The sequence below is a fragment of the Amphibalanus amphitrite genome, unplaced genomic scaffold (genome assembly GCF_019059575.1).
Source record: "Amphibalanus amphitrite isolate SeventyFive unplaced genomic scaffold, NRLGWU_Aamphi_draft 000243F_arrow, whole genome shotgun sequence".
Classification (NCBI taxonomy): domain Eukaryota; kingdom Metazoa; phylum Arthropoda; class Thecostraca; order Balanomorpha; family Balanidae; genus Amphibalanus; species Amphibalanus amphitrite.
In genome coordinates, this window is record NW_024881738.1 from 268,409 (window position 1) to 283,639 (window position 15,231).

Here is a 15,231-nt window from a genome sequence, read left to right on the forward strand (position 1 = left end):
AAGGGCAACAATGCAAATATGAAGCATAGAACCTTGCAAAAAGTGCATGAAATCATGATTCTATATGCTTGAGATAGTTTCAGATCATTCTCGGCGCCAAAATAGCAATTTTCATATTTCCCCATTGACTTATAAGGGTTTAACGTATTAGTTCCTTGTAGCTGAGGATTTTTTAGGATTTCATCTTGTTCTCCACTCAATTCTGCGTAAGATGCCGGGTTCCGTGTCCACATAGCTTGAGCGTAACGGATGCAGCGACCGCAAACGTAAATCGAGGTCCCGAATTCCCTATTCCCCAGCACAGGCGGCGGCCGCTTTCTGGTCTGCGCAACATGGCGGCACCGTTGGACACCATTTGGCGGCCGATGCGCATTCCACATTATAGAGTTCAGTGGTGTAAGGTTTACACAGAGTATATGTATAGATCAGGGTTTACATTTTACAATAGCCTTGGGTGTAAGTAAATTGAAATGGTGTGCAGTACAGGTGTGCACTGTGCACTCAGCCGCAAATTGAACTTGTTACTGGGACATGGGCATTCCAATTTGGAACGCTGAGGCAAGAATCTTCTGAAAGGTATGGCGGGTAAGGTTTAAAAAAAAAATTGCCTGGTGTGCGCGCTGCATGATAGATGATGCGGGATATTTTCACGTTTCACTAGATTGAGTTGGTACCTACCTAATTCATAAACATCTGCCTTAGTAAATAGTAGGTATACCTATATAGGCGTGCTCATGTGTAGGTATTATCGGTCGGTAGCACATGCACTAGCACGTGGTGCTGACAATATACCCTGGTGCTGACTGCTGGTGGATCCATTCATTTTTGCCCCACGACGAGGTGGGTGGAAGACCGTTGTTCGGCCGTCGCTTTTTTTGCCGAGCTCCGCCGATAGATCAAGATGGTATGTCAATGTACTGTATGATGCTGGTAGGTATTTATCGTCGTCGGGCCGAGCTATCGCATTCATCGAGAGACCGGGAGAGTGTTTGGTGCTATGAGACCCTGCAGCAACACCTTTGTAGCTGATCTCTGACAAGGCCACACTGAGCAGCCACGATGTTTCTCACTTCTTAGTACTCCGTCGAGATGACCATGCTCCTCAACCGTCATCCTTCACTCGAACACTCACTGTCAAAAAAATCCATCAGACGAGGATAACCGGCGATCGTATATTCTGTGTCTATTCCAGAGACTGAGACGGTCTCAGCCTTTGCGAAGAACCGGCACGGGTGGCCTTTTTATGGGGGCGGACGAAGGACTGCCCTCTGCCGAGGACCAAATGGACGTTGGCCCTGTCACTGACGATCGAGTGGGCGGCTCCCAGCGGTCCGCTCGACAGCAGCCCTCAGCCCGGCTGGCGGCTGGATGGCCGGTATCGCGAGCTGATAGCTCCCGTCTCCCTAGTGCCGGGAGAAGAGCGCTCGAGCGCTGTCTACGTGTCCAGCGGCTCGGCGCTGGTCACTGGTCCTCACCTCCTGGTTCCTGCTCCAGATCTCAGTCAAGAGCCTACAACTTCCTACAGCGAGTCCCTCAGCCTCCTTCAGCGGCCCTGCGATGGGGAAACGCCGGCACCGCGGCTCGGGGCTCAGTGCGGACTAGCCAGGAAGAGGCAGATAATTGCAGTCATATCTCGTTCTGAGTTGCGTACTGCATAGCCCTGCCTAGCTGCCAACTCCGCCTTGCTGGGCGCAATCTATTCAGCATTTGGGCATACCGCATAGGTAAAGGCATTTTACGTGAGTTGCTTACGTTTAGGTACTGAATGAACCGTGGACCTCTTTCCCCACAAATGCTACAAGTCAAGTGTGTTGTACATGGCGTTCCGACAGTTGAACGCTTGCAAAACTCATTCATTTCGATATTCCGGTAAATGCAGGAGCTTTGTCGTTTCCTTAGGTAATTTCGCACCCTTGTAAAAGCTGGGCAGCGGGGGACAGTTTCATTGGTCCGTTTGTGATTCAGCAAATCCGCAATCCACAGCATTCCGCATTCCAGGAAAGCTGTGCCGAGTCTCGCGCTCGCTAGAGCAGGTTTTGCGCCGTAACTTTCCTGGTGGTGCGGGGCGTCGTTCCACACCTGACAGTTGTCGCAGCCGGGGGCGATCATATCCGTGCTAGGCAGATGATCCGATCGAATGGGACCCGATCTGAAAATCTTTCCCCGTCGCTACTGGATATAAATCTTGAGTGTTAATCACAAATCAACCAGCAGCACATCAAACAGTCATCGTTGCCGGTTGCGCTTCCACAGAGCTGTCAATTTCCTTAGTGTTTGTCGTTTCAGTAAAGCGGCGGCTCTGCGACCTGCAGCCGGCGGGTTGCCCCCGTCGCGTCGTCTCGGCAGCGGAGGCTGCCTGATGACGTCACTGGTGACGTCACAGTCGCCGCCGCGCCGCGCTGTGGAGGCAGCACGGCGGGCCGCGGGCCGCGGGGGCCGTCAGTGGGCCTCTGGCCGTGGGTGTCGGCGCGGCGTGGTGCGTTCAGTGGAGGACACGAGGTGCCACTCGCGACTAGACGGCGTTCTAGGGAGAGGATAAGCAGTTCACAGGTAACCACAGGCCCCCACAACACCTGCTGGGCACTGGCCACTCACAGTGCGCAACCCGACTTTGCAGTGGATTCGTAGGTTGTGACCTCTGAGACTCCTTGAAGGTGGCTATTTACGGCCTGTCAGTTGTCGCATGCTACGACTGAGGTGCTCTCTGTTGTGTAGGTGTTGTTTTGAAGCGTCCCGAGACCCGAGTTATGACTATTTCTGTCTCACATGTCTGGTGAGCGATCTCTGAAATGTCCGTGTCACGTGGTTCCAACTAGCGCCACCTCATTACATGCGGCTAACGTTCATACCACCTGGTTTTAATGCATTTAAATGACCATACGGGCCACATTCATCTGTCTACCCCGCCCGCATGGCTTTCGTGACGATTTGTAATGCTGTTTGGGGTCAGTACCATGACCGAATTGGTGGAGAAACGCTGAACATATTTGGAAAACACAGCCGACTGCAGAGGGAGAAAGGGACCAGACATCGATAAGGGATGGACAGGCTGCATGGCTGGGTGGAGATGGTATACACGTAGGCGGAGATGTGACTCGACTGTCGATGTGCGGAGCATGTGGTGCCAGCGAGGGAGTTCAGCGCTCACAGCCGAGGGATGCTGTGAGTTGTCAGCTGCGGGCCGCCTATCTCCGGCTATCAGGGGTGCGGGTAAACACAGCCGGTGTTGTGCAAGACGTCAGGTGCACCGGGCGCCCTCTGAAGTACCGCCCCTGCAGGTACCCACTGTTTGGGCGAGCACCAGCAGACGGACAGACAGCGCGCGGCTCACACGGGTGTTCGTCGCAGTTCTCCCGTCCCTCCTCCCCGCCCCTCCCCACAGCCGCCTCCCCGAGCCGCACCGTCTCCTCTCCTCCCTCCCCCCGCCCCGCCTCTTCGCTCGTGTCGTCGGAGAACGACGATCGTCGCCGCTCCACCAAATGATTCAAGGTCGGGTGACAGCGCCACCGTCGCACGCCCCAGTCGTGAGACGTGCGCCCTGGAATAACAAACCGGTCTGGGCTGGCGGTGGCGGCACCCAGGTCGCCTTGGAGGTCAGCTCCCGTGGTGGGCGAGGGTGGGCAATGGGCATTCCTTACTCCGTTTGGATCCCTGCTTGCGGTAGCTCTATGTAGCAACATCGCATTTGGCTCATATCCCGTTGAGTACTTCCAGTTTGTCCCTATATGTACCGCCAGTCCATGCCGTGCATTGCAGGGGACCTTGTGCCTCTCTGCAGCCGTGCGCTCATAGTCTGACCTCCCAGCCGTCTGCTTCCTTCCTTCGGCCATCAGTCACCACTCCTATCATCCCTCCTCCGCCTCTCCCGTCTGGGTCTGTGGCGCGACGAGGCTGCGGTAGGACAGGTTTGGTCGGCATGTGTATGCTGGGGGACAGCTAGGTCAGGGTCACCTCCGTGCTCAGCAAGATAGTCCGCACTTTCAGTTCCACACTTAGGTCCATGCCAGCTTCTCTGGACTCAAGTGTCTCGATCTTCTGGTGTGCTTTCCTTCGGCCGTTACTGAAACGATAGAAAATAGGGAAACTGTTATCCCTTCCGGGCGGGATAGCAGACCAACCATAAAAATATATGAGAGAAACTGATAAATCAAGCATGTATATCGGGATAAACCTATACGGGTCTAATGGCGCATTATTTGCATACTGATTCACATTTTCTCGCCCTAGCATGAGCTGTTAATATCATCATGCTATGGAGGTCCCGGTTTGCAGCCGTCGTATACAGGAAGGGACAGCAAGGCCATCACCTGTTGTAATGCAATCGTGGGAGAGGGCGGAGAGTCTCTTAACATTTCTCTGCTGCCTGCCATTTTGTGTCCCTTGCTGTCCCTGTCAGAGATAGGATATATTCGTTCCGCTGGCTCGTTATCTGGCTTCGTCCCACTCAAAGGCTTGAAGGCGTGTTGACATCCGTTCGTTAGTTGCTGTCATGTGTCGCATTCGTTAGTCGCTGCCGACAGCTGCCGTCCTCACCTCCGCCAACCCTTCGGATCCAATCAGTGTTCCAGTAAAGTCAGACTCCGTTATCCCTCTCCTCGTCCCCAGCTCTGCCAGCTCTCTCTCTCTCTCTCTCTCTCTCTCTCTCTCTCTCTCTCTCTCTCTCTCTCTCTCTCTCTCTCTCTCTCTCTCTCTCTCTCTCTCTCTCTCTCTCTCTCTCTCTCTCTCTCTCTCTCAGATCTCCCTCCGCACCCACCACCATATCAGACCCCTCTCCTGGACCCAACCTCTCTGATGCCACTCCTCTCCGTATCCCCGCCGATAGTCGGGCGGAAGTGCCAGCCTCGCCAGCTGCCGCTCTCACTCTTCGAACGGTTCTCTCGGCCTTTTTCTCCGGCTCAGCCACTCCTTTGGTTATCGTTTCATTTATTCCGCGGTCGGCTACCGCCCGCCGGCATTCACTGCGCTGACTTCCGTCTTCAGTCCTTTTGCCACTGCTCACTCAGCGATGAGCTTACTCGTATCACTCACTGGTCTTTCTCTTCAGTTTTCAGAGGGGTTTCTTTTATCCATGGAAAACACTCGTACACAATATTTTGTGGAACCTTTTCATTAACCCTGATGGTGTATGTACCTATATCTGTGCTCAATGATTTTTGGTAACACATTTTGTGTTACAAATTTCTCATCTTCGATTTTGTCTACCTCTCTGCCACTTTAACTCCTATATACGCCACCTCCCAAGCTAAGCTAAGCCTCATCTCCGCCACCGTCTCTCCACACCCAGCCCTTCTCCCGTCAGCCCAGCCCGCAGCTCTCCTCATCAGCCCAGCTCGGCTCCCAGTCTCCGCTCGGCTCCGTTCTCGGCTCGGCTCCATTCAGCACCGTTGTGGCCGCGGGAGGCCGTCCGACCGGCCATGATCGGTCCGTCTGTCCCGGTGACCCTGTCGGCCGTCCGCCGCACATACCTGCCACGACCGGCGCCCGGCGACTGCTCGCTGCGGCCCGTTATGTTGATGCCCTGTGCACGGCGCGGCTCGAGTGGTCTGTTGCACGGTGACCTGCGGCTGTGGTGTCCGGGAGTGACCTGCGCCGGTGTGCCTGCCGTGAATCTCAGACCTGCTGTTTCCCCCTCTAATTTATGTAGTATGGACCCAAGCTACCCCTACTGCCTGGACTCTTCACTTTAAAGTGCAATAGCTCCAATGATGACATAGTGACGCTTCGCATCGCCATGTCGTGCACTTTCCAAGTTTGTTCAGCAACATAGCTCAACCAGATTCCACGGGCTTTTTTCATAACCGGGCTCGTTAGTTCCCCAGTGCAGCCGTTCAGCAGTATTACCGGCACTGCACTGCCCTGCGTCCTCTCCGGCGCGCTACAGAACAGAACGGAGCTCCCTGCTGCAGCGGCGCTGTGTCGCACCGAGGTGATGATGGGTAACATATACCGGCGCTGACGTAGCCATCATCACTGACGTGGTCATCAGCGCTGACAGTGATGTGACGTGATGATGTGCTGCGTCTGCGGCCTGTGTGTCTAAGAGTGTGCGTCAGTCAGCGGCGGCGGCCGGCAAACTCATCACCGGGCTCAATGAAAGACGGCTGCGATACAATCGAATGCCAACGAGCGACTAGCGAACCGGGACTCAGTGGAAGACGGCTGCTTGATGCTTCACAATCAAATGCTAGCGAATGATCATTCTCTCCGAGAAGTATCTGTAGAAACTCCTGTTCAGCGTGGTTTGAGGTTTTACCTTCCGTCATTAGCTCCGTCTGGTCAGCCCATTACGTGTAACTGACCGGGACGGTCGGTCGGGGCGCGGGATAACGGTGCTGTCTCGTCCCCTCTGTGGAGGTCATCCCGTGCTGCATACCACAGATCCTTTTTAGGGCCATCCGATGCAGCATACCAGCTCTGACACAATCTTCTCTCCGTGGGTTTTCCGACCGTGCCGTGGTGTCCAACAGCTTCTGGAGAACGAAACGGTATTTATGGTTGCCGGTGTATTAAAAACGTCCGACCCATTAGAGGCTGGAAGCTCTGAATAAATACTTCAAGCGGCGAATTGAGAGGAGGGGAAGAAGCCCTTCTCTCTCTCCCTCTCCGTCTCTCTCTCTCTCTTTCTCTCTCTCTCTCTCTCTCTCTCTCTCTCTCTCTCTCTCTCTCTCTCTCTCTCTCTCTCTCTCTCTCTCTCTCTCTCTCTCTCTCTCTCTCTCTCTCTCTCTCTCTCTCTCTCTCTCTCTCTCTCTCTCGTTTGCGACGACTTTTTATGAGTCAGAGATGTTTGCTCGGCCTAGCAGTCTCAAGTGAAGGAGTCAGGTAGGAAAAAACTGCACCTCTTTACCCCTCCATCCCGTCCCTGAGCCCGTTCCGCGCTGTTCCGGCAGTCGGCACGTCACAGCTCGGTGGGGGAGGACACCGGACGTCGGCCTCGGGCTCTTGGCACTCTGTTTTTACCCCGCGGCACGTCACCCGGCCCGTATTTCGGTGTCTGAAAGACGGCGGCGGCAGGCGGCGGAGAGAGTGGCTGATTTTTGTCGCCCCGGGCCGTCTGCATGGCAGTGAGAGCGGTATGCGCTGTAGAGACTGAATAGGTGCCAATGCGAGAGGTGATGGGAGCTGCTTATTTTGGTCCAGACGATAGTTTGGTGAGACGGTTTGGGATGGGGTTGAGCAGCGGCAAAACGGGATATCATCATCGGCATCACTGAGCACAGCGTCACGAAGTGTCATGCTACATCTCACCAAGCCACAGCGCTTGATGGGAGGAGTGTGACAGCGTCACGGACGCCATTGTTGGTAATTGTGACGCATGGGCCGCCGGTGGCCGGCTGTCACGTCTCCTTGTCACGTGAGCTCGTCACGTCGGTCACAGGCGTCACGTGTGACGTGGTTACCATAGGCTACAGACTGTGACAGCTCATAGAAGTGTCTCGATGGATAACGATACCTACCGCGTCCTCTCGCTCAGCTTGAGGTCAAACTGGCGACCCTCAGTTTACCATGCACTGAGCCGATACCTACTCACTGAACCCTCAACCCTGACATTCACGGACGGTGTTGCCAGGTGGTGCTTTGTGGTTCAAACAACGCGAATGTGAGATCGACATGATGGGAAATCAGTTACCACTGACTAATCCGGAAATAAGCACCTACCCCGGTGGATACGCCGTTTAAATCAGCTCGTGATCGGGCGATGATTGGCATATAATCGTTCACCTGGCTGCTGAAACTGCTTCTTCCTGATCCTTTATCACCATCGTCCACCGCAGATAACCTTTTTCTTTGTTCGGGAACACGGCATCGGGTCACGACTAACAGCCGCATTGTTTCGTCCATGCATTATAACAATCTGGTCGGACAGGAAGCGCCGTCTGCCGTGGGCCGAGACTGTCCCATTCACTCGTCTAACGGTCCTGGGGCCATCCACTGTTATCCACTATCTCCGTGCCTCGCCGCCGGCACCGTCAGACGACGCGTCTTCACGCGTGCACGACCGTCGCTCCGCCTCGGCGGCCGAATTTCACGCGCCGCATCACGCCGTCTCACGCGGCGAGATGCGGTGTTTTCGGCCGATAGATGGCAGTCGGGTCGTCGGTCCGACTGCGATCTGACCGGGGTCGTGACCCGAGCGCCGTTTTGTGGACGATCAATTACCAGCAATCGTTAGTGAGCCGCTGAGCCGAGACGAGACTGGTAAGTACCATCAGTTCTTACCGCAGGTGTACCCGCGAGCGAGACCGGAAAGGACTAAAATTAGGAGGCATTGGGATTTGATTGGGGTCACGATATGGACCGGGCTGGAGGTAATGTCATGATTGTGCGAAACGCGGCGGAAAGCTGGGAAGCTGTGACAGGTCATGAGAGGAGTGAAATTGACCTGCCACCTGCACGTCTAAATCAGGCTCAGGACAGTCTAAACGAGATATCGAACTGTTTTTACCCGCTGGCTAGTGACCAGAATTCCAAGAGATGAGACCGCTATAGACGTCTGCCTTCTGCCCGGCTGTCGTTTTCGTTGGTCGTCTCGGCTGTGCGTGCGGTGCGGTGAGCGCCGCGCGGTCGGAATCGGTGCGTGTCGCTGGGGTCACGGTGAAAGTGGACGCTGGCGTCGGCTTGCCGTCGGCCGGGGCGCCACGCTGTGGCCGCAGGGAGTCGTCTTATATCCCGGCTTGCTGTGGCAGCGTGTGGATGGTGACTTTGTTTCTGAGTCAAAGTCTATATCTGAATAATATTTAGAGCCCGCAGCTTTGGCTGTGGTCATAGCTGTGGCTGATTCTGAATGAGTCTGGGTCGTCTGATAGTCCCCCGGCGCCGGTCGCGACGGATAGAGCTTCCCAGTCCGGATGGCTGAGCCGCACTGTGGCCCTGAACGGTAGCCGCTAATCTCTCAGCCCTAGTCTTTGTCCACGCGACCTCCATCCGACCGTCCCTGGGTCGGCTGAAGCCCTCCCCTCCCTCAGTCCACCTGAGCTGCCCCATCTGCCGTCCAGTGGCATTGTCTGTCCCCAGCTGGGTCGTTCTGTCCCCAGCCAGGCCGGGCGCGGTGTGGGACCGGTCGGAAAGGAAGCTCTGCGGATGGCCGGCAGACCGTGGCCACCCGCCCTACTCTGTGGAGTCTGTCATGCCCGTCCCGTTGTGGGACTGATGTTGGACCATTCTGTCCAATTTTAGAAACTGGCTGGGCTATATATCTGGACCTGCATGTAGGCCCCTGCTAACTGCTGGTCGTCCTACTCTTCATAATCTATTCCTGCCTACGCATTGGAACTATAGCGGAGACCTGTCTGCACTACTCCACTGGATCTACTCACTCTCTCGTCCCTACTATTGTGTCGTACTCTGAATGAAGCTCTCACAGCTCTGGGAACCGAAACGGCTCGTTACCACCGTGAAGAGTGGTGAAAATATGTTACGAAGATGCATGTTGGGGCCGGTCGGCGAAATGAGACGGCGTCAGCGCAGGCCGTGGGATTTACCTAATTGGAGCTTCAGCGTAGAGATAGCAGAGTGAAGATGTTTAGAGGATTGCGGGGATGGTGTTTGGATATTGCAAGGAAGGTCTGGTTTTACTGGAATTGCTGCTGCGGGGACATTATAGATAAGCCTAACGTTCATCCTTATTTTTCATTTAAGCACGTTTGAGATGATGTTATTGATGAAATAGTGTCGTCCAATGCGAGAAAAGGAATATAAACAATGCAAATGTGCGCCCATGGTCGCTTTTATTTGGCATCTGTGGGTGCTTTGGTCTTCGGTAAGTGCACCTCTGACGCCTGGATTTTACTACATCTCGTAAAGCGCAGCTTTATGGCTCCTTTTTTGGTGTTTACGGCCATTTCCGTCTCCTCTCCAAATGAGGCAAATGTTTGACGCCGATCCTTCTGTCCATATATACCACCCAGCGTTTTAGGCCTAGTCTAAGGTAAGTGGTATCGCTGCCACGGCTTGCTCGTGCTCAGCTGCTCAGGCTTCCCAGCGCCCGTACATACATCGTTATAAAACCGCGCTTAGGGAGCGAGCGGTGGACGACTAATGATTGTGGGACTTTCCGTGCACCGGGCGCAGGGGCGCCGCGCGGAGTTCCCAGCTGGTGTGGTCACTTGGTGATGACCTGCGGTCACCGGGGTCAATGTTTGGGATCATTCAGTGACCTGTAACACTGCTGCTACCTGTGATATATTGTCACAGCCTGGGAAGTGCGTTGAGTTAACTTGCTGACCCAAAGTGCTCGTATCAGCGAGCGAGAGACCACGCACTGACGCACGGTACTTGCCTATACTTTGAGATAAGGGGCAGATTACAGAACTAATCTGTATGATGAGCAAGTAGGTACATTACCTTCAAGGAGCATCACGCGCCGTGACTGGCAGTCACTTCAGGACCTGTCGCAGTCAACCCCCGTTATCTTGGCGAATCTGATTGTTAAAAACGTCAACTCCGTCTTAAAGAACGTCATCACTTATTGTGGCGTCATAAAGTTGCTGACGTGGTCCGAATCAAATCAGCTCCACGCTGACTGACTACTTTCCGACGCAGTGCACGATAATTCGACCTTACGAACCGTAACCCACCCAGACGGACCCCGCCACTAGCCTGATAAGCCCAGCTGGAGGGGGCGACCGGACGTGCTGCTCACGAACCGTGACGCTCCTGAAATACCCCGTGCGTGAGCCGCGGACCGTCCGGCCAGTGCCTTACCGGGCAGGGTCGTCACCCTTGTCGGTGGAGCGTCAACGGTCACTGAACTGCACCTACCTACCATACCTTCAGCCGTCAGCGTACTATCATTGTATACGGTCACTCAACCATCAATGTGTCACGGCGGACGGTAAGGTGGTTGGTGTTCTTTTTTTTTAGCTTTCTTGAGCTCCGGTGACGGTGACGGCAGTCCCAACCTTTCTTGGACGAGCCGGCCTAGTCCGTGATTCGTGATGTTGACTTGGCTCAAGTAACTGCGGTGGCGGTTGATGCCCGATTTAGCGGTGAAGCAAACCCCTCTGAATCTGCCCAGCCTCTCTGATCATCTGTGAGTCAGTTCGGCGCCCACGGGGGCGCGGCGGCGAGCACAGCGGTTCGCTGTGGACGACTGGGCGCCGCGGCTCCCTGGGCTCCCGTCCCGTGACCCATTCATCACTGGGGACCGTTCTGTGAAGTCCGACGGCCGGTCCTGACGCGGCCCGCTTGGTGCACTGCTCGTGTGTCAGCCGAGGGGAGGAGCCGGCTGCAGGGGGATGGACTGGTTTGTCAGTGGAGGGAGGGGCTGACTGGTTAAGTAGCGGGTAGCTGGTTTGTTTATGGTCAAGTCCCTCCGACTACAGGTGACCGATTTTCTGGTCAGTCGCCGACCGTTTAGTGAGCTAGTTCCTGGCTCGGCAAACTCAATAATTTGTATGTTTCTGTCCGGGCGCTCGCTCAGACTGACCGAATACAATGTTTCCGCGAACGTTGCGTCAGTTTCTGAAGTGAACACACCACGGTCGGCGGCGTAGCCCGGTCCAGCCGGCTGATCGACAGGCGTGCTGTGCCGTGCACGGACCGTAGCCACGGCGGTTGATTGTGTGTAGGCTTTTGCAACAGGTCGAAACGAGCGTGCAAAATTGTATCGTAGGTATGTGGCTGACTTCCTGGTTCCCAGCTATGATTACATTGATTAATTATGAATGAATGACAAGTGCACACATCGGCTGATTTGGACCTTGTCTATGGTCTCTTAATTCAAGACGATTCTCCTAGCCCATGTGCCATGGCCTGTCCCGAACTTGGCCTAGGGTATTATCTGATATGAACGACCCCTTGCTGACCTTATCTGACCTTACCTCATGTGATAATGACTTGCCAGTGACCTGACCGGTGACCTGACCTGTGACCTGACTGTGCCTCGTCCCGTTTCAGGCGGCCGGCGGCGGCTCGCTGCCGTCTGTATGTCCGGCCCGGACGGTGGAGGAGCCGCCCGGGAGATGTCCGGCGGCCCGCCTCATCCAGCGGAAACTCAGGTGAGGGACCGGCCCAGACCCACCGGGCTCCGGGTCACTAAGCAGCCAACCGGCTCCGGCAGCCACCCTCTCCCACAAACCGCGCTCCAACCGCGCTCGGATTGTGGCCAGAGATGGGCTACCGATGGCGCGCGTGAGGCCATTTTTGTGGAGCGCTGCTCGGCTGACCGGTAGGGGCTCTCAGGTCGTGAACTCGACCGGTGAAACTAGGCGGCTCGGTGGTTTCTCGTTCTCTCGTTTTGGTCATGCATCAAACGGAATGCTTCTCCGTGAGTTGGGATCCCCGGTGCCTTTCTTATCCTGAAACAGATGGTGTGAACCGGTGCCAGCGCGGCGTGAAGCCGCCTTTAGATTGCGTCACCAAGTCGTGACTAACTAAGTCGCCCCTGGCACGAGCTGCCTCCCTCCCCTCCCATCCCCACCTCCGTCGCGGACGGTGGACGGGCCGACCCCTGGCCCCGCCCCAGATTCAGCATTGGCGACTTGGCAGCGTCTCGAAAGCCATGCATTCCGTTCACGTTTCCGGCCTGCCCAGACTTCGGCTCTGGTTTGGATAATCTGTCGAGAGGATTGGAGTTTGGACTCACATGGCGAAAGGCGGGGATAGCCTGGTCTAAGGTCTTTATCGGTCTTTGCTGGTCTTGAGACCGACATAGCTTGTCTGTGGAGCGCTGGGATAAGTGGAAATGGGAGCGTCTCGGCAGAGATGTGTGCTGTCGCCGCGGTCACCGTTGCAGGTATGCTAATGCAGACCTGCGGGCGGATCACTGGATTATCGTCTCTGCACACACGGTGCATGACCTCAAAGGCGGCCAGATACCTGACCCCGATCTTTGAATACCGTCCACCCCACCCCGCCCCCATCAGGTGACAGCGGTTAGAGACAGTCTCGCCAACGCCAAGCGATGCCAGTCTTCTCTGGGGGCAAACGAGCCTCGGTGCAGCTGGCACCGGTACCGCCAGTGCTCGCTAACCAGTTGAGCCCGACAGTGGCGCCTCTGGCGGCGGACCGGCGAACTTCGTCCAGAGTTCGTGCCGCGCTGGGGTCACGGTAGGTGAGGGCCGGCGCTCCTACGCCACACCGCGCACACCTATCAGACTTCCGGTGACTGGCAGGGGGGACGGGAGGGGGAGGGGAGTCTACTGGGTGCGTCGACTTGGTATGCGTCGCCACATTTCCGGGCACTGTTTTGCGCTATTAGCTTCTGGTGAAAAAACGTGCAACATTAATGTTTGCCATTTGGGTGAACCAACGACAGCTGCAGGATATATGAAGCGTCCGGGGTTGTGTTTTGAGTCGTTTCTTTCGATCGGTATCTTTGTGCTAGTCTGTGAAGGAGGTTTAATTTTGTACCGGTATGCCCCGGAGGCCGTCCACCATTGTTCACCGATTCAGGAACGGGCGTGCTTGGAATGCTGATTGAAGCAGGTGGATTAATATGAACATGGAGGAGGGGACCGACTGCTGCCCGGTTACTAGGTATGCATTGCCGAGCATGTATCGTCATACCTATATCAAGCATATCTTTTAACCCTATTCCTGGCGGGGGGGGGGCCTCAGGAGCCCCCCCCCCCTGAGGTTTTTTGGTTATTTCTCCCAAACGCGTTGAGCTAGGAAGCTCAAATTTTCTGACTTTTCCTAAAAGGCTTCTACGCAACATGTCTGAAAATTTTGAGTTGATCTGACCTCAGGTCAGGTCACCAGAGGCGGTTTGGTGACCCTACCTCAGAAAAGTTTGCAATCACGCCAGAGCTAGAGTTTTTGACCGATCAATTTCTTCTCTTCAGGCTTTAGTTAGGGTACCAGTATGTGCAATTTGTATATCTCGGAATTTTGATATCGGTGACCTAAGGTCAGGTCAGTTTCGCGACCTCCCCATTATAAGTCAATGGGGGAAAAATCAACTCCCTGTTTTTACCACTAAAACGGGTCGGAATGGCCCCATATACCATACATGACTTCATATACGATCAACCTACACTACCTTGAGGTCTGTTTTGCTGTTGGGCAGCTGTGAGGTCATGTGACGTCATCAAAGGTCACCAAAGGTTTTTGGCCAATAACTCCGTACAGGAACAAGATACAGACGCGTGGATGGTCTCATTGTGTTCAGCTCGTCAAGACGCATCGAATGATATACATGATGACCTCGAGGTCACGTGACCTGAGGTCAACCTTTGACCTTGACCTTGCGAGGTCAACATATATATCATTCGATGCGGATTGACGAGAGGATCACGATGATGCCCTTAGTTTGTTCCTATCTTGACTAATTCGAAAGTTATTCGAGAAAAACTCTCTCCATATCTAGCGCCGCCATTTTGACTTTTTCGACCCCTGTCACGTCATCTTTGACCTGACCTGAAAATGACCTTAGTAAAAATTGTAGATCTTGACCGTGCGTATCCGATGCCGTTTACCGTTTGTCGCTATCTTGCTTCGTTCTCGAGATCTCAGGGGGGGGGGGCCGAATCGGCCCCCCCCCGCCAGTTTCTTGTCCCGGCGGAGCCCGCCAGGAATAGGGTTAAGACTTTTCCGCTTTCAATTACGAATTGTATCAACGTTCATCCACGCTTGGCTTGCATGTGACAAAGAAAACGCGGCGTTGCATGGTTTGCTTGGTGCCTTACAATTTACAAATACACAACCAACCACCACGCTAAGTGGTAGCTGTCTCTTAGCCGCAGTCCCTACCTAGGTAACTGCTCAGTGCTTACAGTGCTTAGGAAGGCCTCAGCTCCACTGAGTTAAAATTTCAGACATTGCTCTGACCGTCTCGGACCTTACCAAGACACTTGTTCAGGCTCTCTCAGTCCGACTACGCACGGCGTCGCCCGGGGCAGCGGATGGGGTTAGTTTACTCGGCGCAGGGTGAGGTTTGTCGGTCTCCCTCCATTCACACGGACGTCGCGGTAATCATCTGATGACCGTGGGAGACACATCGTACCCCGTCCACTGTGGCCGCTCCGGCCAGTGGGCACCTAATGGCCCGGGAACGAGCCGTGTCCGTGTGAGGGTGGTTAGAGTCGTCACCTCGCCACCACAGCTCGGTGGGGTTAGAGCTGTGACTGTCAGCAACTGTTCCGGGCCGTATTGTGCAGTATGCAGAGCCCGCTGGCGTATTTTGTCACGCCGTGGCATAGCAGGTCATGTGCCATGCTCCGTGCATGCACCGTTCTGTGTTGTGTATATCCCATGCTATTCCCCGAGCCATGTCGCTGCGCCCTGCTCCCC

General features: G+C 55.0%; 1 protein-coding gene across 2 annotated transcripts in view; it reads left to right on the top strand.

The window, feature by feature from the left end:
* The first annotated feature begins 390 nt into the window (after positions 1-390).
* Positions 391-15,231, top strand: part of LOC122386199 (serine/arginine repetitive matrix protein 1-like) — a 77,022-nt gene continuing 62,181 nt past the window's right edge. Inside the window, exons 1-2 of one of the 2 annotated variants that reach the window (XM_043375156.1) lie at positions 391-576; positions 11,896-11,996. In XM_043375156.1, the coding sequence (XP_043231091.1) occupies positions 11,925-11,996 (72 nt within the window). In that variant the 5' untranslated portion in view covers positions 391-576; positions 11,896-11,924. Of the gene's footprint in view, positions 577-2,441; positions 2,551-11,895; positions 11,997-15,231 lie in introns of those variants that run through there. The other variant, XM_043375157.1, reaches the window with a different exon arrangement.